At 45.8% G+C, this 21719-nt stretch overlaps 2 protein-coding genes across 4 annotated transcripts in view; one reads left to right on the forward strand and one right to left on the reverse strand.

Annotated features, from left to right (window-relative positions):
• Positions 1-253: 253 nt before the first annotated feature.
• DRAM2 (DNA damage regulated autophagy modulator 2) lies at positions 254-12281 on the reverse strand. Of its 2 annotated transcripts, none has more exons than XM_080358310.1 (9): positions 12239-12281; positions 8617-8717; positions 7189-7346; positions 6484-6551; positions 5791-5930; positions 5064-5241; positions 2321-2403; positions 1464-1556; positions 254-562 (listed from the first exon to the last, which is right to left on the reverse strand). In XM_080358310.1, exons 3-9 carry the CDS (start codon positions 7317-7319, stop codon positions 455-457), a joined length of 801 nt encoding a protein of 266 aa, XP_080214436.1. In that variant the 5' UTR covers positions 7320-7346; positions 8617-8717; positions 12239-12281; the 3' UTR covers positions 254-454. The 2 variants fall into 2 exon arrangements, with proteins under 2 accessions (XP_080214436.1, XP_080214437.1); XM_080358311.1 differs by lacking the exon at positions 12239-12281 and adding an exon at positions 9352-9506.
• A 98-nt stretch (positions 12282-12379) lies between these two features.
• Positions 12380-21719, forward strand: part of CEPT1 (choline/ethanolamine phosphotransferase 1) — a 33168-nt gene continuing 23828 nt past the window's right edge. For both annotated transcript variants that reach the window (XM_080358375.1, XM_080358374.1), the window contains exons 1-4: positions 12380-12395; positions 14118-14519; positions 19520-19667; positions 20601-20742. In XM_080358375.1, the coding sequence (XP_080214501.1) occupies positions 14124-14519; positions 19520-19667; positions 20601-20742 (686 nt within the window). In that variant the 5' untranslated portion in view covers positions 12380-12395; positions 14118-14123. The remainder of the gene's footprint in view (positions 12396-14117; positions 14520-19519; positions 19668-20600; positions 20743-21719) is intronic.

Consider the following 21719-nt stretch of genomic DNA (forward strand, 5'->3'; position numbering starts at 1 on the left):
TCCCCTGGCGCAACTTGAGGCCGTTTCCTCTGCTCCTGGCGCTGGTTCCTGGGGAGCAGAGCCTGACCCCCTCTGGCTCCAAGCTCCTTTCAGGCAGGGGACGGTCACTGCCCTGGGCCTGCTGGCCACACTATTCTTGATGGCACTCTGGCCAGAGCAGGACAGGGGTCCGAGGGAGGCAAAACTGGGTGTGGTGGAAGTGATGAGGAGACAACCCATTAATAACCTTCATTTAATTTTTGCATGACATTTGTGTGTGTAGAAATGTTACAGGCTTGTTTACAATACTGAATAACATCTGCGTTGCTGTGTGTGTTAATAGCAAAGCCCTTTATGTCGGGTACAATACAATCACTTCATAATTTTTTTAATATAAAATAAATGCTTAGAAATACCAACTGTTATTGCTATTAAATTCCTGAGTTATGCTGAGAACATGTTCTCTTCACCTTCATTAGATGCTCCCCGCTACCAGCAGTGTCTGCTCATCAGTCATGAAGCTCTGCGGTGTGTTATAAAGGGTTTGTCCGTGCAAGCTGACAACTGCACGCAGGGAAATTTTCTATATAGGAAAAAGGAAAGAAAATTCAATTTAGCCAACTTGCTGCTGTCTTGGTGTGGGCAACTTCAGGAGGAAGATGAAAGACTAAAATGCAGATTGACTCCAGAACTGTCAGCCTGGCTCCCAAGCTGTTCTCCAGGACTGACTGTATTGTTTTGCCTTGCAATCCCTATGACTGGGACAGATACTGTGAGTGAAGCTGGTTAGTCAGATCATAGAATCATTTTGGCTGGAAAAGACCCTCAAGATCATGGAGTCCAACCATTACCCACCCCAGCACTAACCCATGGCCCTGAGAACCTCATGTCCGTCTGTCCAGCCCTCCAGGGATGGTGACTCCAGCACTGCACTGGGCAGCCTGTTCCAATGCCCCGCAGCCCTTGGGGGAAGAAATTGTTCCCCACATCCAGCCTCAACCTCAACTGGCGCAACTTGAGGCCGTTTCCTCTGCTCCTGGCGCTTGTTCCTGGGGAGCAGAGCCCGACCCCCCCTGGCTCCAAGCTCCTTTCAGGCAGTTCAGAGATCAGAAGGTCTCCCCTCAGCTCCTGTTCTCCAGCTGAACCCCCCAGATTCCTCAGCTGCTCCCATCACACTTGTGCTCCAGCCCCTCACCAGTTCTGTTCCCTTCCCTGAACTTGCTCCAGCACCTCATGGGCTTTCTTGGTGTGGGGGGCCCAAAACTGACCCCAGGATTCAAAATCAACACTCCCACCCAATTGGTGTCATCTTCAAACTGTGCTAACATAGCAGGGGCAGGTTCTGCTGAGGAAGAGGGGGCTGCTCAGTGCTGTTCATGCTCTCCCAATCTTGATGATGGACAATATAACACAGCCCATCCTGCTTCATGTCAGGCTATTCAGAGCTTGAAGAAGAAGAGCGCTTAATGTTTATTTCACTTTACCTGAAAGTCACGGATATAGGTGAGGAAAAAGCTGAGGAAGGAGAATGCTAACGACCACTCTGAGACGGTACTGATGATGTGAGCTGTGTAGCCCTGGGGAAAAAAGAAATAAAAAACAGTATGAAAAGTTCCTCTTGAACCTACAATAGCACAAAGAGAGCTTGCACGTGCCACATTCTGCACCCACAACTGTTCCCTTTGGAGAGCAAAACTTCTGAGCATATCTGAGCCTCCAAGAATGATGTGCAGAACTCAGCAGCAGAGACTGACCAGGAGAACATCTGCTCCTTATGCTTTAAATAAAAGGAAGGGTGGGAAAAACCCTCAAAACCAGCATGTGTGGTGTTTCCTCCAGTAAGTGCCACGCTCCAGCAGTGCCTGGAGAGGAGATGGGCAGAGTTGTGAAGACCCATGAGCCTGTTCTCTGTCCTACCTGGGACCCCTCACCGCCCAGCACTTATCACTTCTCTGGCAGCTCTTTCACTTGTATCCTTTGGCCTTTTTCTCCTCCTGACCCACCAGACACCCACCTGGTCGCTGTCAGGAACTCTGCTTGGCTGGCACATGAGATTCATTATTTACAGTTATCATGTAACAGTGACCAGCACAGACCAGCCTGGCTGATAATTTAGCAGTTCAATTACTGCCCCCAAGCGAGATTAATTTAAAATAACACTTCAAGCTGCAACTGTTTTGGTCAGAGCTGTATTGCAGCAAGCAGCTGCACGTTGGCTCGAGGAATAAAGCTCCATTGGCCTCCCCTGTCCCCACCACAGGAGGTGCCCAGATGCGCTTGTCACTGCAAATCATGCAGAAGGTTGTTGTTCTCTGTTTATTCTCTCCACTCAATCGCTTACTTCCTCCTGTGGGTCCCAGTGCAACTTCTGCACTAGATTCGTTCCGTACAGGCCGCTGTATAAGACAACCGAGGAAACAAACACTGTGAAGAAATATGTTAAGGAAGATTCAAGACCAAGAATGAGTGACTTAGAAACTCCAGACTCGGCTCTGGCCTGTGTCAGGATGAGGGTGTAGGGAGATCTCTGTGTGTTCTCCACAAGGTCTCCTCAGCGCTACAAGCAGTAGTGGTGACATGGATGCTTCACATTGTTCCTTTCAACTCACTGGTTGTGTTCATCTGACCGTAACTAGTCCCTTGAAAGGTGAATTCTAATTTAAATTCATTATCTTTGTATGTGGCATCTTGTTATACCTCCTTGATCAGCCCCAGCATCCTTACAAAAGCATTTAAGCTATGATCAAATGTGAATACTTACACAGCATTTGGAATTTTTTTAGTGGTGTTTTCCAGGCTTTTCGACTTCTCAGTCCCCTTAAATTCCTGATCTGTGGGTTACAGGTTGGAACACCACAGCATTTGCAGCAGAGAGGGGTAGCAGCTCAGTTTGCTAAGGCTTGGTAACTGCCCCAAGACAATGATTCCCCATTCGATCACAGACCTGGGCTCTTTCTAGGGCGGTCGAAATGTCCATTTTTCAACATCTTGCAGAGGCTACATCAGTGCTACTGCCTTTGTAAATGAAACTTGGAGCATTAAGTTATAGAATATGTGATTTCCATAGGATTAAGATATTAACTTCGTTAATGAGATTAAACATCAAGAGCCTCCTGATGTGGAAGATTAATTTTGGTGATGCACAAGGCTGAACTTACTGGCACAAACATGTCTTTGAGAACCCAGACTTCCAAAGCTTATTAAAAAATTGACATGAGTGGTCCAGGGAGCTTTGGTTACTGATCTGAATGCCAGATAATAAATTCTCTGCTAATTAATATGTGCAGCTTTAGTAGCTGTTAGTTACTTGACAGAGTTACTAGTGCAAAGGAGAGAATTTAATCATCGTGATACAAAAACAACCTCCTCTTGTTACAGAGCGAGTAATTAACTGCTTTGCTCCGTGTTGGCAATCCTGCTGTTTTGCTCCAGCAGAGGATCATGAGCATTTTTAGGTTTCCTTCTGTCCTCCTGGACCAGTTACAACCATTTCACCTGTGACTTCTGTTGCCATCTTTCCCTTATTACATTATGAAATGCTAGTTTAGAAAATAATGACAATTTCCGTTTTCTTTGCCTTCTATACACATATATGTATATATTGTTATATCCACAGCTGTCTTTACTTCCCCATAATTTTGGTTAGGCCACGCTGGTTTAGAAACCTCCACAGATTTGGGGCTTGTGGGCTTTTTTTGGCAACTGTAAAAGGCTCTTAACGTGCAGCAAGTTCATATTGTTCCATTTTAGTCTTCCCCAATTGTATTTGGCTCCTGACCACTCAAAGATGAATATCTGCTTCTTTGCTAGCACCAAAAATTTCTGTAATTCTCTAAGTTTAGATTATTTCTTCACTTCATTTCAAGCCTTCTCAGCAGGCAAGGATCCTTCTCGCTTCATTAGAGATAAACAGCCCATACCTGACTATCGCTTCTCGTCTGACTCGGACAGATTGTATAATCTTGCAGTAGCAGGAGCTCAGCAAGATGCTCCGTCAGTGGGAAATGGGGCATCTGGTTTAGTGTCGGTTTTGGTTGCCAGCCTGGAAATAAGTGAAATTGGTGAGGATTAAATCAGTGCCCTTGATTCAGCTGTAAGGAGGGACAACATTTAAGCACCGATTTTTGCACTCATGTCTTTGCAATGTAAATCTGAAAGCTTTAGCACTGTAGTTCTGTTTGATAGAAACTGAGTCTTAGTTTTCAAAATACAATGTTTAGGCCCATCAGGGCGAGCAGAGGAGCTGCTGCCATTCAGTTTCCTGATCATTAAATAAAAGGACTTTCTTTTGGGATGGGTTTGCTCATATTCCTGTAAAACCCAGAGCTGCTTCCAGCACTCAGAATTCACAGCTAAGGGAGGCGATGGATTCCAGAGCCGAGGGAAGGTTGTAGGGAATGCTGGTCAGAAATGCCTTGTCTTCTGAACTCCAGATCAGAGGTCAAACATCTCCTCTGACTCAACCTTGGCAACATGCTCCAGAATTGTCCCTGTGACAAATGCCAGCACTTCAAAGCTGCTCTGGGAGCTGCCGGCAGAGTGCAGCACTGCTGCGCATGGCTTGCTGAGTAGTGTTTTATGCTACATTCTGTATTTCTATTTTAGTTGTACCCAACTATAAAACTTGTGGCAGCATTCCTGTCACCAGGGAACTGACACTTTTATTTCTCACCTGGCTTCTTTCCCCCCATTAAACACACCATCTCTTGCGTACTCTTCCCTTTCTCCCCATCCTTCAGAATCTACAGTCAGAGTTCTTTGTGATAAACTCTTATTTTGCCACTTTCAGCTTCCTGTGTGCAGGAGGAAAGGAGAAGAGGTGCTACCCATTCCTCTTACCTTTTTTTTAAATTAGCCAACAATGCACTTGTGGGTGTAACCTGATGGTTCCCTTTTTTCCTAAACTTCCCAGGCTGCAACACAGAATATGAATAAATAGCACAATACGCGCTGTACATGTAAAGCTCATGGGCTGCCTGTGGCACAGCCTTTCACCTTGGTAGGTTAAATTAACATAGATGCAAATACTGTCATTTGTGAAGGCTGTTCTGTTTTTATGGTGCTGATGCACAGCAAAAGGATACTGCTCACAATGCTTGAACAGCACCAGAGCAACAGGGTCAGGCGGATCCAAAAGATGTCTTTGCTGTGGACTTCTGGCTGCATCAGGTAGGACAGGATGGTCTGAACCAGCATATAAACAGCCCCAACTCCAAACGTCAGGCAGGCTCCAAGCACGTGGACGTAGTACAGAATACATTTCTAGGGAAAGAAATTGCTCATTACATTGCTTTTCCCTGGCCCTGGTGCTTCTGCAGCCTCTAGTGGCTAAAGGCACTGACACAAATCCCCCAAATCCAGCCGGTAATTAATATGACGAGGCCGGCAAACGCACAACTGTCTTGCGTGTAACAGCCAACGCTGTAGAATGTGGCGCTGCTGATGGGGCGATATGTCAGATATCAGATTTTTGTTAAACCAAAACATAGTTGTAGTCTTTTAATCTGGAGCTGGTGCTTTCAGATCTCCGCTAAGGGGATCCAAGAAGAGTTTGCTTTCTGCAAAACTTCCGAGTTTCTTAATGTTTTGGAATTTCATGAGTGGCTGCTCACAAGTCCCAGTGGATAGAGCAAATAGGGAATGGGCAAGAAATTCTAAACCAAAACCATGTTTTTGTGTTTTTTTGTAGAGAATTTGACAAAACATTTGCCCCCAAAAGTTTTGCTCTCAGTAAAACCCCCGTTTTATCAGATATCTCAGTAAACAAACAAACCCTGGACAGCTTCAGAACATTGCAAGCAAAGCACAAACCTGGAAATTTGCAATAATGCAAAGTCCAAAACAGCTCATCAATCCCAGCGTAAGGCCAATCTTGTTAAGCTTGATGATCTTGGATTTGTCTGGATTCAAAGCATAAACTTGTTTATAACGGACATACACGGTAGCCAGGCCTGTTAACGAAGAACCCAAATGCAGTAAGATTATCAGCTGAGGAGTAGATTGTCCTTTTTTAATTAAAAATATGCTGAGTGACAGAGGCAACTATTTAAAACACAAAAACTGTCTTGAGACTTAAACAGGAAAGCTGAGAATCTAGAAGTCAAAACTGAAATAATATAACGGTAAACAAGTCAACTTAATAGATTTTTCAGATCTCTTTCACTTGAAACATCTACTAGATTACATTTCCCCCTCTCCGTAATTGCAGAACCATGTGACTACCTTGAATTTCCACTTCTATTTCTTTTACTATTCACTGGAATGTTTAAAACACATTTTTAGCCTTCTGGAATCTGCAACTGTCGTGCTGGCTTTGTGGAGAACATCCCTCACACACACTTTCCTCTGAATTGTTTGAGAGAATTAAGATTCATTGCTTAGAATTTAGTTTTTGACTGAGAATTACGGGCTGTCTAATGATCTGAATAAGGAAATTAAATTGTTTAAAACTGTGTGCATGCCAGAACTGTCTCCAGTTCACCAAGGACAGCTCTCTATACTCACCCAAGAAAGCCGAAATATTTAACATGATCCCAAATATGCATCTTTCAGGTGGTATTGTCCCTGTATCACTGGAAGAGATAAATGAAGTGATACGTATCTATCTATACTAGAAATACTTACAATGCAACTTATTACAAAGGAACCATAAGAAACAGGTTTGAAAAAACCCTTCAGATATTTTTCACCGAATATTTCATTACTCAAGCTATACTGTGCTAGTTGCTGTAGAAATAAGCCTGGTAAAGACACGCTATCCTTACAACAAGGAATTGCTTGACTTTGATTCCATAAAAGGTGAATAAAGAGTATTAGAACGGGAAAAAGGAATAATCTGGAAAACTGAAAGACCAACACTAAAGTCATATGTACAGCTTCGATGCGACGGAGTTGGGAATATAGATGATGATATGGATTGACTGGTACAACCAAATCTGGTGACAGCACAACGCTTTACTCTGGACAGCAGGTTGGAGATGCACTCCCAGCTTTCTCGTTCTTCATCATTTTAAGGACATATTCAAAGAGCTACAACTTAAAGGTTAGACTTTTGCACAAAACCAGCTTTAAATAGAGTTACAAATAACTATAAAGAGCTAGAACTGGAGCTGTTAGGTAAGAACTGCTGCTTAAAGTTTGGCGTAGGGGAAGAATTCCCAGGAGTGAGAGGCCAGTTTGATCCTACAATACGGTGTGAATGTCACTGACCTGATGTAGGGCACCAGCGGGTCGACGTGGTGCAGGACGATCGCGGTGATGTATGAAAACACAAACGATGCAGCTGACCAAACCACCAAAGCCACAGGCAAGATGGAGAGGCCTTGCTGAAACCACCACATTTCAGTGCTGGCTTCTAACTCCAGATGCTGTGAGGAATCAAATTAAAAGGTTTACTGAGATTTCTCAAAGGTTTTGCTATTTTTCAGGCAAGGTGCATCAAGTGCAGCAATTTGATCTTGCTTTCAGTCCTGTCCTGCAAACCCAAAGTGAACATTTGACTTCATGGCACAGAAGCAATCATAAATAAGCAGAAATAATATCTCATATCTACATTATCCCTTGTTATATTTCATTAAATTTTTCCCTGCCCAACTCTCCAGTCTGTCCGGGTCTCTGGATGGCAGCACAGCTTCCAGTGTCAGCCACTCCTTCAGTTTGGTGTCATCAGCGAACTTGCTGATAGTACACTCTATTCCCTTACTCAAGTCAAGGTAGATCATGTCCACCGCTCTGCCATCATCTATCTATCTTGTTATGTCCTCATAAAAGTCAATGAGGTTGGTCAAGCACGACTTCCCCTTGGTGAAGCCATGTTGACTGCCTCTAATGACCCTCTTATCCCTGATATGCTTGAGATGGCACCAAGGAGAAGTCGTTCCATCAGTTCCCCAGGGATGGAGGTGAGGCTGACCGGTCTAGAGTTACCCGGGTCCTCCTTCTTGCCCTTTCTGAAGGCTGGAGTGACATTTGCTTTCCTCCAGTCCTCAGGCACCTCTCCCAATTTTCCAGGACTTGGCAAAGATGATGGAGTGTGGTCCAGCAATGACCTCAGCCAGCTCCCTCAGCACCTGCGGGTGCATCGCATCTGGACCCATGGATTTATGGATGTCCAGATTGCCTAACTGCTCCCTAACCCATCTCATCAACCCAGGCAAGCTCCTCCATTGTCCTGCCTTCCTCTGGGGCCTCAGCGGTACGGGGCTCCTCAGGACAGCCCCCGGCAGAGTAGACAGAGATAGTTTGGTAGCAGAAAAAGGTGTCTAACAGAGACAAAGTGAGTTAGAGCAGAGTGACAGAATTAAAGGTGCTTGCTTTCTTACTCTGCTTTCATTTTTAAGCTAAGTATACCATTTGTCCTCTAATGTAATGCAATAAAAACTAGTGAGGAATATAACTTCACAATCCCATCTTTTGTATGAGTAAATTGGGAATCTGAAAGAGAAATGTGTATTTCACACTGTGTTCTCTGTTACTGATGTCATGAGCCTGGGCCTGTAAATCAAAACTTCAAGCAGTCAGTCTGAGGTTTAGATTTTATGTTTCCTTTAACATTTAAATGTTAATTGCACCTTAACTTTATTTCTGAGCTAATAGATTTCTGCCTGAAAACAAATAAACAAACAATATGGCACATACCTGAGAACAAGGGCATCAGAAGAAATGTCACCTCAAGGGGAATCCAAAGTCATCTTTGTGGTGAAGTTCCACATTCGCTTCATTTTTTGTTTTTCTAAATCCTGGAGATATAAAGGAAAATAATTAAGATGTGAGGTATTCCTATATCTCTTACTCTACAGTATTTATTTTCCTTCTTAGCATCTTCTATTAGTTACTGCTGCTGACTGGACATTGGATTAGAAGGACTATTGGCCTGACACAATGTTTTATATATGTTCCAAGTGGTTTAAAGAGTGAAACTTGTGCATAGTGGGATGACAGAAATGGAGAAAAACAGGTAGTTAAGACTTTTTGATATATACGACTTGCCTACACAAAGATTTAACTTCAAATGAGAAGCTTTCAGGAGAAATAAAAAAGAGTGCAGCTGTTTTAATGCAATTAAAAGCTGTGCATACGATCGCTGCTTTCATGTAGGGAAGAGGACAGAGCATGGAGTCTTCCTGTTTCATTGTGGATGAGCATCCCAGGGTGGTGCTGATGCTAAATTAAATATGTGGCAGGAAAGGTGCTGAAGCAACCTGAATTGAATCTTCTCTTCACATGAGCAGCTGCCATTTCCAAACACTGGAGAAGTCAAGAGAGGAGACACCGTGCTGTGTTCCTGTCCGCGGGTGATATTCCTAAACTTGCACAGATGTTGGTAGCGTTCACCTGTTGGGATTATTTTCTTGCCTACGCAGATTAATTTACCTGGATTAAGGTGAGGTTAGGAAAGCAGAACAGATATTCCCAGTTTCCCCCTGGATATTGCTCTTCACGCTCTCTGCAACTGCCTGAAAGGAGGTTGGAGCCAGGGGGGTCGGGCTCTGCTCCCAAGGAACAAGCACCAGGACGAGAGGAAACGGCCTCAAGTTGCGCCATGGGAGGCTGAGGTGGAATCTTGGGAACAATTTCTTCCTGGAAAGGGCTGTCGGGCATCGGAACAGGCTGCCCAGGGAGGTGTTGAGCAGTGTGGCAGCTTCATCTGAACCTGAGAGCTCTGGAGAGACAAAACTTCTGACTGTAACTATCTGCAGGCTGGTGCATCCCAACGGTGCAAGGACTAGAGCTGCTTTGGGCTCTGCCAGAAAACTGCCTCTCTGCTCCTCTTATTTTCAGAGACATAAACCCCTGACAAACTCCTACACATTTTGTTTTGTAATTTTTTTTCCCCACTAAATTCTCTTTCTTGTTTCTTGTCAAGATCTTCCCCGAATTCTTCTCATCTCCCTTCATCTTCCTTCCAAATTTAATTTTCAAGAGAAATCAAGTATGTTTTCACGCAAACCGTATGTACCAAATATGGGCTCCGTTCTCTACATTTAAAGTGCCGTTTACTCGAAGCCGTTCCAAACTTTGCGGTGCTGCAGAGACATCATGTCACTGCCAGCTCACAAAGCTCTGACCACGGAGCATCTGGGCAAGCTCAGGCGCATAAAGAAGCGTCGCAAATCACGGGGAGGGAATTGCCTTGCAATTTGCCAGCTGGAAGGTCCTAAAATAATTTATTATTAACACCTCATCCTGTCCTATTGTTTTCAACAATGAGCAAGAAAACACACTCAACCTCCCTGGTTTTTTTCACAAGGTTCTTTGCCAACTGATTATACAACAGCAAAGGCTAACGTCTCTTCTCCACAAAACTGCAATTTTCTTTAACATTTATCCTGATCTGCAGGCACTTCTGTGTCCTAAGGGGGTTTTTAAGCCCCAGATTAAGTATCACAGATCTTTCCTGCAATAGCCATTATCAAGAGTAACTCAAGGAAGTGTTTCAGAAACAAAGATTTTAACCATCCCCGAGGTTTTTATTTAAATGCAGGAAGTGCGCAGCAGCGTTCCACACATGCTTGAGCGTGCAGAATAGAAACTACACATGAAAACGAAAGGTGGCCAAGGCCATTAACGGCAGCAAGTTAATGTTAACTAGAGTGATAACGCTGAGAAGGCAGTCGAAAGTACAAATGGAAAAGGGAAATTTCTAAACTAACGCTGATATCCTGACTGTCAACCTGCCCCGTCCCTGTTTTCTCAGCAAGATAAAGCTGTGCTAAGGGATACTCCCTTTTTTTCTCCAGTCAAACCCACAGACGCTGTGCTGAAGGAAGACAAAGCAATTTGTGCGCACTCCTAAGCAAACACAAAGGTTGGGCAGGGCTGAGTCAGAAAGCGACAGAACGTGTCCATTTGCGCAACTTATCAGGGTCAAACTGATAACCACAGTTAAAGGTTGCTAATCCTCAAAGGAGGAGAAGCAAATAAGTAGGAAATGTGTCACCTTCGTTGTTCCCACTGCAGGGTAATGACAGATGACTCATTTTCAGCGTTTTCTTGGGACAGGCACCAAAAGTCGCTATGAAATCTTTTGGATATGGGGGTGAAGTTTCAAAGAGAGCTGAGGATCTTTACGCCCCGGCTGAGCCCCTGTTACCCAGCAGGGAAGCAGCAGGATGGCCCAGCACCAAACCAAACACACAATCCCGTGACACGAGGGTGTCCTGACGCCTGGTTTAGAAACCTGGCCAGTCCCCAGCACGTCCTGCGGCTCCCGAGGAGCTCGGTGTCCACGCTACCTGTCAGTCCAACCTGTCTAACCAGGGAAATCACCTAAAAATACACACCCTCCAACAGGGGAATTGAAGGTACCGCAAGGGAGAGGGGCTGGAGGTGCCTGGGGGTTGTTCAGGGAGAGGGAAAAGGCACCAGCATTTGGGGGAAGTTTAGGGGAGCGGATGGGCAGAAAGGAAGGGGAGACGGAGGGGGAAAGGTAGGGGAGACTGAGAGGGAAAGGAAGGGGGGACGGAGGGGGAAAGGAAGGGGAGACGGAGAGGGAAAGGAAGGGGGGACGGAGAGGGAAAGGAAGGGGGGACGGAGAGGGAAAGGAAGGGGGGACGGAGGGGGAAAGGAAGGGGGGACGGAGGGGGAAAGGAAGGGGGGACGGAGGGGGAAAGGAAGGGGAGACGGAGGGGGAAAGGAAGGGGAGACGGAGGGGGAAAGGAAGGGGAGACGGAGGGGGAAAGGAAGGGGGGACGGAGAGGGAAAGGAAGGGGGGACGGAGGGGGAAAGGAAGGGGAGACGGAGGGGGAAAGGAAGGGGAGACGGAGAGGGAAAGGAAGGGGAGACGGAGGGGGAAAGAAGAGGGAGATGGAGGGGGAAAGGAAGGGGGGACGAAGGGGGAAAGGAAGGGGGGACGGAGGGGGAAAGGAAGGGGGGACGGAGAGGGAAAGGAAGGGGGGACGGAGAGGGAAAGGAAGGGGGGACGGAGAGGGAAAGGAGAGGGAGATGGAGGGGGAAAGGAGAGGGAGATGGAGGGGGAAAGGAAGGGGGGACGGAGGGGGAAAGGAGAGGGAGAGGAAAGGGGAGGCCTGAGGGCAGAGAGGTGGAAGGACACGGGGGCTCGATGTGGTCACTGGGAGCCATGGGGGGGTCGCTGCGGCAGCAGGGACAGCGGTGGGGTCACTAGGGCTGACGGGGGGGCACGAAAAGGGGTGACAGGAGTGGTTGTTAGGGGAGGGAAGGGGGATACCTGAGGTAACCGGGGGTCTCGGGGTTGGGGGGTGGGGGGGGGTGTCTCCCTCTCCCCTCCCCCCACATTTACCTCAGCCGCTCCCGCGCTGTCCCCGCGCCGGCCTCGCGCCGCCCCGCCCCTCTCCGCCAAGCCCCGCCCCCCTCGCGCGCCGCCGCTCCCGCCCACCTTCCTTTCCGGCCGTCGCAAAAGGGGCGTAAAAACGTCGCCCGGTGTGTGGGGGACTGAGGTAAATGCCGGGTGTCTGTCGGTGGCGGGCGGGAGGTGAGGGGATGGGGGTTGTTTTTTGGGCTTTGCGCCTCCCTCCGAGGCCAGACGGGGTCCCCGAGGGAAAGGGGCGATGTGTGGGTGAGTGGGGAGGTCTTTGAGGTCGGGCCTGGGCCTGTGCTGCGGGCTGGGCCGGGGGCTGGGGTGTTCCCGCCCGGCCTGGCGGTGGGTGGGTCTCGGCCGCCCCGGGGCTACGTCCTTCGGTTGTGGGGGGGCGGTTGTCTGGGTTGAGAGTGGCCCTTGTCCTCCCTCCCCCCGCCCCTTCCCCGCTTCGAGTCTTTGCCAACGAGCGGCCAGGCCTGGGTGAAAGTTCTGTGCGAACTGGCCAGTGTGGGGTTGGTTGTTTTCGAGTTTTTGGTGGTTTTCTGCCCTCGGGGTGAGCGACCTTTCGGGAGAGGGGAAAAGGTGATAGTTTTCTGCGTTGGAACTTATTTTTCTGGTCATTCGGGACAACACCCACAGGCACTTCCTAGGTGACTAAGTGTGGTTTCCTGATAAATGAGTGAGTGCAGGTCTGCCTGCTCCCAACCTGCTGAGTTCCTGCACAAGCAAAGCCTTGTTTGCTTGTCTCTCCTCCCGTCCCTCTGACAGTGTTTTCCGAGGCTGGCTTTTCACTGTTGGAAATTGCCTTAATTAAGCTGTGGAGCATGGAAATGAGATCACTTGTCCTTATGTCACTATCGACCTTTGATGTACCCAGCTTATCTTCCCTGACTAGTTGCTCACAGCTTTAGAGAGAGCTGTCATTGTCCCCTCTTGTCCCCTCTCTAGCTTTGTTCTGCTGGACTTCACAAATAGTTTTTGGTTTGTTTTTGGGTTTTTTTTTTCCCCTTTTCTCTTTGGCTCTTATAGTTAAATGGCAAACTTTTCTTTTTAGTCTCCTTTCTCTACTGCTTTTCCTCTAGTTTGTGTGGAGAGTTACATGTTTCTAGTCACCTGCCATTGAGGGAGGTGGAATGTTGTGAGGGTCCTTGTTCATGCTGGAAATGCTGTTTCTGCCCCTGAGTTTTCTTTTCACAGCTGCCTCGTGCTGTTGTCTTTGACCAGATAAACCTCTCTAGCTGCTGCATGTTTCCTGCGTATTTTAAAAGTTGAATTGACAATAAACTTTCACCAGAGCTAGGTGAAATTTAGAGAAGAGAAGAGCTGCAGCAAAACTGAAATGAGGAACTGCGATTTAAAAAAAATCGAAAATGAAAAACCAAACACACTTATAGCTGCCTTTAGGTGGTTGCTCAGCTTTACTAATGATGCAAAGCTTCCTCCAATCAGTTAAACTACCACTGCAAATGCAGAGAAATCTTTAGTGACATCAGTTGATAAGCTGAAGTGGTGTCGGGCTCTTCCGTCCGGCTCTGCTGTGAGTGAGATTGGAGGAGACCGACTGTAACATAAGTCAGTGCTGCGGTGTACGGTTCTGCTGCTGCTGAAATTTAGGCTGCTGGCTGCAGGAGATTTGCTTCGGTAAGCGGCAAGGAAAGTAAACAAGTGCAACTTGCTATTTTATAACCGCATTGAGAGCACTTGTTTCCTGTCTTTCCCTTGGTATTTCTCCGAATATCCTTTCTAAGGGAGAACTCTTATAAAATCATCTTGGTTTGCTGATGGTAAATAAAACTCTTGATGTCTTAGAATCTCCTTTGTGCTCTTCACCTCCAGTATGTCTCAACCCTTTATGTTGCAGGATCTTATGATTCTCCGTAACAGCTGCTACCTGCCAAATAAAAATTCGGAGGCCACCCAATCCATGAGTGGGCATCGAAACATCAAGCGGCGATGTGGGGACTCGCACCTGGAATCCCCCGCGGTCTGCGGTCACGGTCCCGCTGCTGGCTGCGTGTTAAGCAAATTAGTCCAGTTGCCAACGCCTCCCTTGTCAAAGCACCAGCTGAAACGGTTAGAAGAACACAAATACCAGAGCGCCGGCCGATCCCTGCTTGAACCCCTCATGCAGGGTTACTGGGAATGGTTAGTTGGAAGAGTTCCAGCCTGGATTGCCCCGAATCTGATCACCATCATTGGACTGTTAATAAATATATTTACAACTCTGCTATTAGTATATTACTGCCCAACAGCTACAGAACAGGTAAGTTATGGACCTCTGACAATCTCTGCTTGTGGCTACTCTGATCTAGTAGCAGCTGGCACCATTTTCTGGTGCGTTCTTGTCTTTGTGGAGAACTGTTTCTCATTGAGCAGCTTGCAGTTTTCATATATTTAAGCTATTCTCTATAAATATTTGTGATGTGTGTGCACGCAAAAAGAGCACGGATGGATTTTGGGATCAGCACTCTGCTTGCTGAGAGAAACAGCAGCTCCTTTGGCCAGTGTGGAAGGACCTGCTGCATGAAAGCTGCAGCCCCACAAGACTTAAGTATGTGGGCAGACAATGAAGAGATGGATTTGCAGCTGTCTTGCATGGTATAGGGAGTTTTTGCCTGTTTACATTCTCTGTTTGCAACTGGATTGGTCACCTTCCGCTTTCTGATCTAGTGTTACCACATGCCAAGAAGCGCAAGGTGACTCGACTGGCAGCGAGCTGAGGCTGCCCCGTGAGCCCAGCTCGAGTTGCACCACAGCGAGGAACTTGAGCTCAGACGAGGGACTGAGCTCCAAAGTGGTGCAGCTTGGGAGATCAAGGCAGGCAGGTGTAACTAAACCCAGCTCACTAAAATAAAGGAACCTGTGTGGCAGTTGGTCAGATCGGGACTTTGGGTACAGCGTGTGATGAGCTGTGGGAACACAGAATTGCCCTTGTGTGTTGCCCGAATCGTCAGTGAGATGAGAAGGCTGCATGAAAATCAGTAGCTTTATTCTTTGTTCTGAATGCACTAAAAGCTCCTGACCTGTCCTCAGGAGAAATGTCTGAAATTCCTGTTTCAAGGATATAAAAATCTTTACAAAGCATTCCAAGGCTTTTCTCTCTCACTAGGGTTACCTCACGTGGCACTTGAAGACTCTTGATTTTGTACATGGGAAAGGTTTTGTTGCTTGAATGTTGAGTCTTAAAAGCTACTTGTACCTGTATGCACTGAAAAAGAGAATTATTTGGTACAGATGCTGTATTACATATCAAGTAGCTGGAGAATGTCTCCAGCTTTTAAAATACCTGAACTCCTTCATAGCCAAGTCTCCCAGGTTGGGACAATGCTTTGTAGTCAAGTGGAATCAGGTTGTTTCCACCCAGGCTCTAAAAACACTCCATGTAGGTTGGTACATGCAACGCTTTGTATCCCAGTTCCACATAGGTAGTAAAGGGATGTTTGCCTCTTCTAGAGATCTGTTGAAATAGTCTCAGAATACCTTGTGGAATTCAGCAGGTGTAAGATAAAAAGTGAAGATGAAGTTTAAGCAGAGAGTACTCAGAGCAGCTCCTTCCTTTTTCACTGTGGAATTGTTGTGTGACTTTTGTTTAACTTGCTATTAATTCTGATCACAGAATTACGTGGGGGCCAAGTCTCTGGAGAGACTTCACCCTGTCTCTATGTCATCAACTTAGCAGCTACACCGAACCAGAACATAATTTATAATTTAGAGTCCAGTTGTATTTTGGTTGCTAATTCAACTTGTGAAGTAAACCCTAAGCTACGCTCAGAGCATCAGGAAGTCGCAGCGTTCGCTGTTGGCTGCTGTATTAAACCACCGTTCCGTGTTTAACAGTTTTAGGGTTGCTTTGTGCTAAGTGAAGGGGCTTTTCTCACTTCAGCTGTAAAATAACTTTCTGCTGAGGCAGCTTTCGACCTGATCTGATTTGCCATATGGCACTGCAGCCCATGTGCCAGCACGGCGGGGAGGCTGCGGCGTGCTGCTTGAGCTGGGAGCTTGTGCTTTTAAGTGTCAAAAACTGTCTGGGAAAGAAAATGGGGAAGCACTATTGCTTTCAGAAGTAAATTGTCTTTTCCTTGTAGCTCTGTCTTAGTTCTGCTTTTATTTGTCTTTTCTTTTTTTTTCCAAAAGTGACTTGTCTCTTGCTGTTAATGAACAGTGCAGCCCTGGGACTGTCTCTGTCACAGCCTCACCGGTGGCCAAAAAGAAAATGAGACACCAGTATTTCTAGTGACTGCTTAGTTGAGGAGAGTCCAGCCGGCAAAGTGCTGAGCAATGGAGTGGGACCTGGATATTTTTAATAAATAAATACAAAGATCTGGATAAGAGAGGGAACTGTGAAATCTTACGCAGATGCAAATAATATCTAAGTGGGAACACCTACACTCGTAATGAAAATAGCATATAAGAAAGAGTCAGCAACCTTTTTATTTTTTAAAGTTTATAGAGGGAAGATTGCATGATGCTAAAAGGTAACTTAAACCTTGCGTGTAAAATCCATCTGTAAGAAATAGAAATATCATCATGGAATGGAATTCTGTAGCATCTAAACCTTGTCTAAATGCAATTCTCTACTTCTGGGGAACACATTTCTCCCTTACCTCTCTTTTCACAGAATCCCAGAACATTAGGGATTGGAAGGGACCTGTAAAGCTCATCCAGTGCAATCCCCCCATGGAGCAGGAACACCCAGATGAGGTTACACAGGAAGGTGTCCAGGCGGGTTGGAATGTCTGCAGAGAAGGAGACTCCACAACCTCCCTGGGCAGCCTGGGCCAGTGTTCTGTCACCCTTACTGAGAAGAAGTTTCTTCTCAAATTTAAGTGGAACCTCCTGTGTTCCAGTTTGAACCCATTACCCCTTGTCTTATCACTGGTTGTCACTGAGAAGAGCCTGGCTCCATCCTCCTGACGCTCACCCTTTATATATCTGTAAATATTAATGAGGTCACCCCTCAGTCTCCTCTTCTCCAGGCTCCAGAGCCCCAGCTCCCTCAGCCTTTCCTCACACGGGAGATGCTCCACTCCCTTCAGCATCTTGGTTGCCCTGTGCTGGACTCTCTCCAGCAGTTCCCTGTCCTGCTGGAACTGAGGGGCCACAACTGGACACAAGATTCCAGGTGTAGTCTCCCCAGGGCAGAGCAGAGGGGCAGGAGAACCTCTCTGACCTACTGACCACCCCCTTCTAACCCACCCCAGGTACCATTGGCCTTCCTGGCCACAAGGGTCCAGTGCTGGCTCACGCTCATCCTGCTGTCCCCAGGTCCCTTTCCCCTACGCTGCTCTCTAATGGGTCATTCCCCAACTTATACTGGAACCTGGGGTTGTTCCTACTCAGATACAAGACTCTGCACTTGCCCTTGTTCTATTTCATTACATTTTTCCCTGCCCAGCTCTCCAGCCTGTCCAGGTCTCTGATGGCAGCACAGCTTCCAGTGTCAGCCACTCCTCCCAGCTTGGTGTCATCAGCAAACCTGCTGACAGTCACTCTATTCCCTCGTCCAAATAATTGAGGAATATATTGAATAATCCCGGCCCCAGCACTGCCCCTGAGGCACTGCACTGGATACAGGCCTCATCTGGACTCTCCCCCATTGAGCACGACTCTCTGGCTTCTTCCCTTCAGCCAGTTCACAGTCACCTCACTCCCCGCTCATCCAGACCACGCTCCCTCAGTTTAGCTGTGAGGATGTTGTGGGAGACTGTGTCAAATGCCTTACTCAAGTCAAAATAGACCGCGTCTACCACTCTGCCATCATCCATCCATCTTGTTATGTCCTCATAAAAGACAATGAGGTTGGTCAAGCACGACTTCCCCTTGGTGAAGCCGTGTTGACTGCCCCTAATGACCCTCTTATCCCTGATATGCCTTGAGATGGCACCAAGGAGAAGTCGTTCCATCAGTTTCCCGGGGATGGAGGTGAGGCTGACCGGTCTGTAGTTACCCATGTCCTCCTTCTTGCCTTTTTTGAAGACTGGAGTGACATTTGCTTTCCTCCAGTCCTCAGGCACCTCTCCCATTTCCCAAGACTTGGCAAGATGATGGAATGTGGTCCAGCAATGACCTCAGCCAGCTCCCTCAGCACCTGCAGGTGCATCCCATCCGGACCCATGGATTTATATATGTCCAGATTGCCTAACTGCTCCCTAACCTAGTCCTCATCAACCCAGGCAAACTCCTCCGTTGTCCTGCCTTCCTCTGGGGCCTCAGCGGTGCGGGATCCTCAGGACAGCCCCCGGCAGAGTAGGCAGAGGCAAAGGCGGCATTCAGTAACTTTGCCTTATCTCTATCTTCTGTCACCAGGGCACCTACCTCATTCATCAGTGGGCCTACATTGCCCTTTTGGGCTGGTTTGTGTAGCTGTGTTGCTAAAACCAGAGCATGGTGCCAGCTCTTGAGGCAGGATGAACTGTTTTGTTAAAACACAGTAGCAGGAACAATGCAGGTGGTAGAAAGAATATATTGATGTGTCACAAATGAGTCATGGTTGTGTAGACCAAACGCAGCTAGACTCCAGAGCTTTTCAAGAGCCAAGTCAGCTTGATTAAGCTGCTTTGCTCTATTTCGTCTTTACTGGCATGGTCTGTAAAATAAATGCTCGCTTTCTTTAGTGTGTTAAATGCAAAGACTGCAAAATATCCAATAATATCTGTTTTATGGCTGTGTAAACTGAGACAGACTAATGGCAACCCTCTGGCTTTTGTGGTCATAGTGGTTTAAGCTTCAAATACTGAAAAAGGCTTGAATTGTAGACCTTGGTCGACCAGAGAATTTGGTATAATTTTTATTTCTGTGGAAATAAAAATTGCTATCCAGGATGTGAATATTAAGGGTAATTAACACAGATTTGGCAAAGCTGCTGATACCTGATAATAGAAAAAATGGTGGTTGTTGGAGGTGCTGTACTGCAGAGCTCTACACATCTTAGAAAATGTAGAAGTTAAACCTGAGAGCTCAAAGTTTGAGCACTTTGCAGTGCTGTAGTTCTCAAATGCCGCTGCAGGCTGGTGATAGCATGTACTTGGCAGAGTTGGAGTATGTGACACCTCGCTGAGGCCTCGTGAAGATGAGCTTCATGTTTGTGGCACCATTGCGTGTTTTAGGGGCTAAGAAGGTTTTTGAGTTTCTAAATCACGCGCACAACTTACACATAATACTGCTGGAAAGAGAAGCAAGATGAACTTCATTGTGCATGCTGTACAAGAGTGTGAGATAGTTCAACTTCAGGCTTTTTTACTGTCATTGACTTTTCTTTCTTAGGCACCTCCCTGGGCATACATTGCTTGTGCATGTGGCCTTTTCATCTACCAGTCCTTGGATGCTATAGATGGGAAACAAGCAAGAAGGACGAATAGCAGTACTCCGTTGGGAGAACTTTTTGATCATGGCTGCGATTCGCTTTCCACAGGTATTGTCATTTTTAATTGGAGTATGAAGATTAAACGGTGGTTTTGGGGATTGGATCTGGAATACAGAAAAATTCTTCTGTACTGAAGAAGAAGGCAACTGAAATCATTGAATGTGTAGCTTTTCAGTCAGCCTTTCTGTAGACAGTGGTCTTGATCAACTGGATGTCTTCTTATGTATCACACTGAAAAAGAAAATTAAGCATGTGACTAATTTAATCAGAGTCAGCAGTCTTCTGTGTATGCTTTATCAGAGTCTTGGTTCTAAAAACAAATCCCGTAAGAAGCTGTCAATTCTCTTCTCTATTATTTTAGATTGAATCTATATAAAGCGATTGCAAGGCAGGTATGAAGCCTGAAGAGTGGAACAGTAGAAATCTTGAGTTTAAGATTAGAATGAGCAAGATGAGTTCCTAGGTATGTAGAATTCATTGAGCCAGCCTAAAACTTAACCCTGTTGCAAAGGAATGATCAGATGGTTTTGATTACTTAAATTCTAAAGGTCTTAAGGAAAGCATAGATACATTATGAATCTTCAGTGACAGACCTTGGATTTTCTTAATAAAAATTCAGATAATGGGAAAAAATATGTCCAGCAATTCTTGGATATATGAGAAAACCCCCAAACTGTGGCCGCAGGTTCCAATTGTACAAATCACTTAAGTCCCTTGATGCCTAATCTCATTAAGCTCAATAAAAATGTAGGAGACTAAGAAACCCTCAATATTGAGGACTTCTGACAACTGATACGAATTTAAAGATATAATTTTACAGTCTGTACTTTTAAAATGGAAGTGTTAATCTCTTAGAAATAAACCACATCAGGGTACATTCGCACTGTCTCTTTGGTGTCGTTTATAGATTTGTTTCTGGTAAGGATCTTTACGCACATATACACTTGATCTTTTTACTATGTGCCTGATTTTCTCCTGCAGTCTTTGTGGTTTTGGGAACTTGTGTTGCTGTGCAGCTGGGAACGAACCCTGACTGGATGTTCTTTTGTTGTTTTGCTGGAACGTTCATGTTTTACTGCGCGCATTGGCAGACGTACGTCTCTGGAACGTTGCGCTTTGGCATGTAAGTACCTTGGCTGAAAATAAAACTGAAAGTTAGGCTACTTTCCTGTCTAGCTGCACTTTGTGATTGTAGTTCAGATCCTTAGAGCAGTAATAAGTTGTTTATTGTCATATATGCACATTAAAAGCTTGTGATGGCTATTCTGTGTTGGATCCGCAATTAATACTGAATGTTACTTAGCTTGTTTTAGAAGTGATATAATGTGCTTTTGTCATATTGGTTCATTGGGAGCTTCTGTTGTGACTTCCCTTATTTATTTAGGTTTAAAGTACCTGGTGTTTCATCCCCCCAATGTAATGTTTTTGTCAGTTGGTGGCAGTCTGGCTACAGTATTCAGTTAACTATGTCTTGATATTGCTTGACTTGGGATGATATATCTTCACTATTAACCATAACTCTTAAAATACAGTGTTTTAATTGATGTTGTGCCTACAGCTTAAAGTTCTGATTCCCTTTTAGTTAGTATAGACTGTGGTTTTGTCAATAATGGGACCAAAATTGCGATGCTAAGACAATCAGCGGCTAAATTGCCATTTACTGAATGTTACAGGGCCCTGATAACCCCAAGGAACACGAAAAAATCAACCTTGGCATGTGCTTGACTTTGCAGATGCAAGTATCAAAAACCATTCAATTTGCCTTTGTGCTGCAGACAAATGTGTAATTACTCCTGGTATTAACTGTAACTTTTGCTTTTCGTTCTTGTGAGGAGTCTTTGTATTTTGGGGACAGCATTTTGTAGCTGATACTGTTGTTCTGCATGGCCTTCTGTTATGAAAATTTGATGATCCATCAATATGAAGCTAATTTAGAGGAGGCAATAAGCACACAGATACATGTGTATCATTATGTAGGTAACGGACAGCACTGCGTAGTAAACATATTTGTTTCTTCATTCGCCTCGTGTCATAAGGTTAATAGACTGCCAGAAGCTGACATTCATTTCTATGGCAAAAACTGAGATTATTTATCCAGAT

The sequence above is a fragment of the Nesoenas mayeri genome (assembly GCF_963082525.1).
Source record: "Nesoenas mayeri genome assembly, chromosome: 23".
Classification (NCBI taxonomy): domain Eukaryota; kingdom Metazoa; phylum Chordata; class Aves; order Columbiformes; family Columbidae; genus Nesoenas; species Nesoenas mayeri.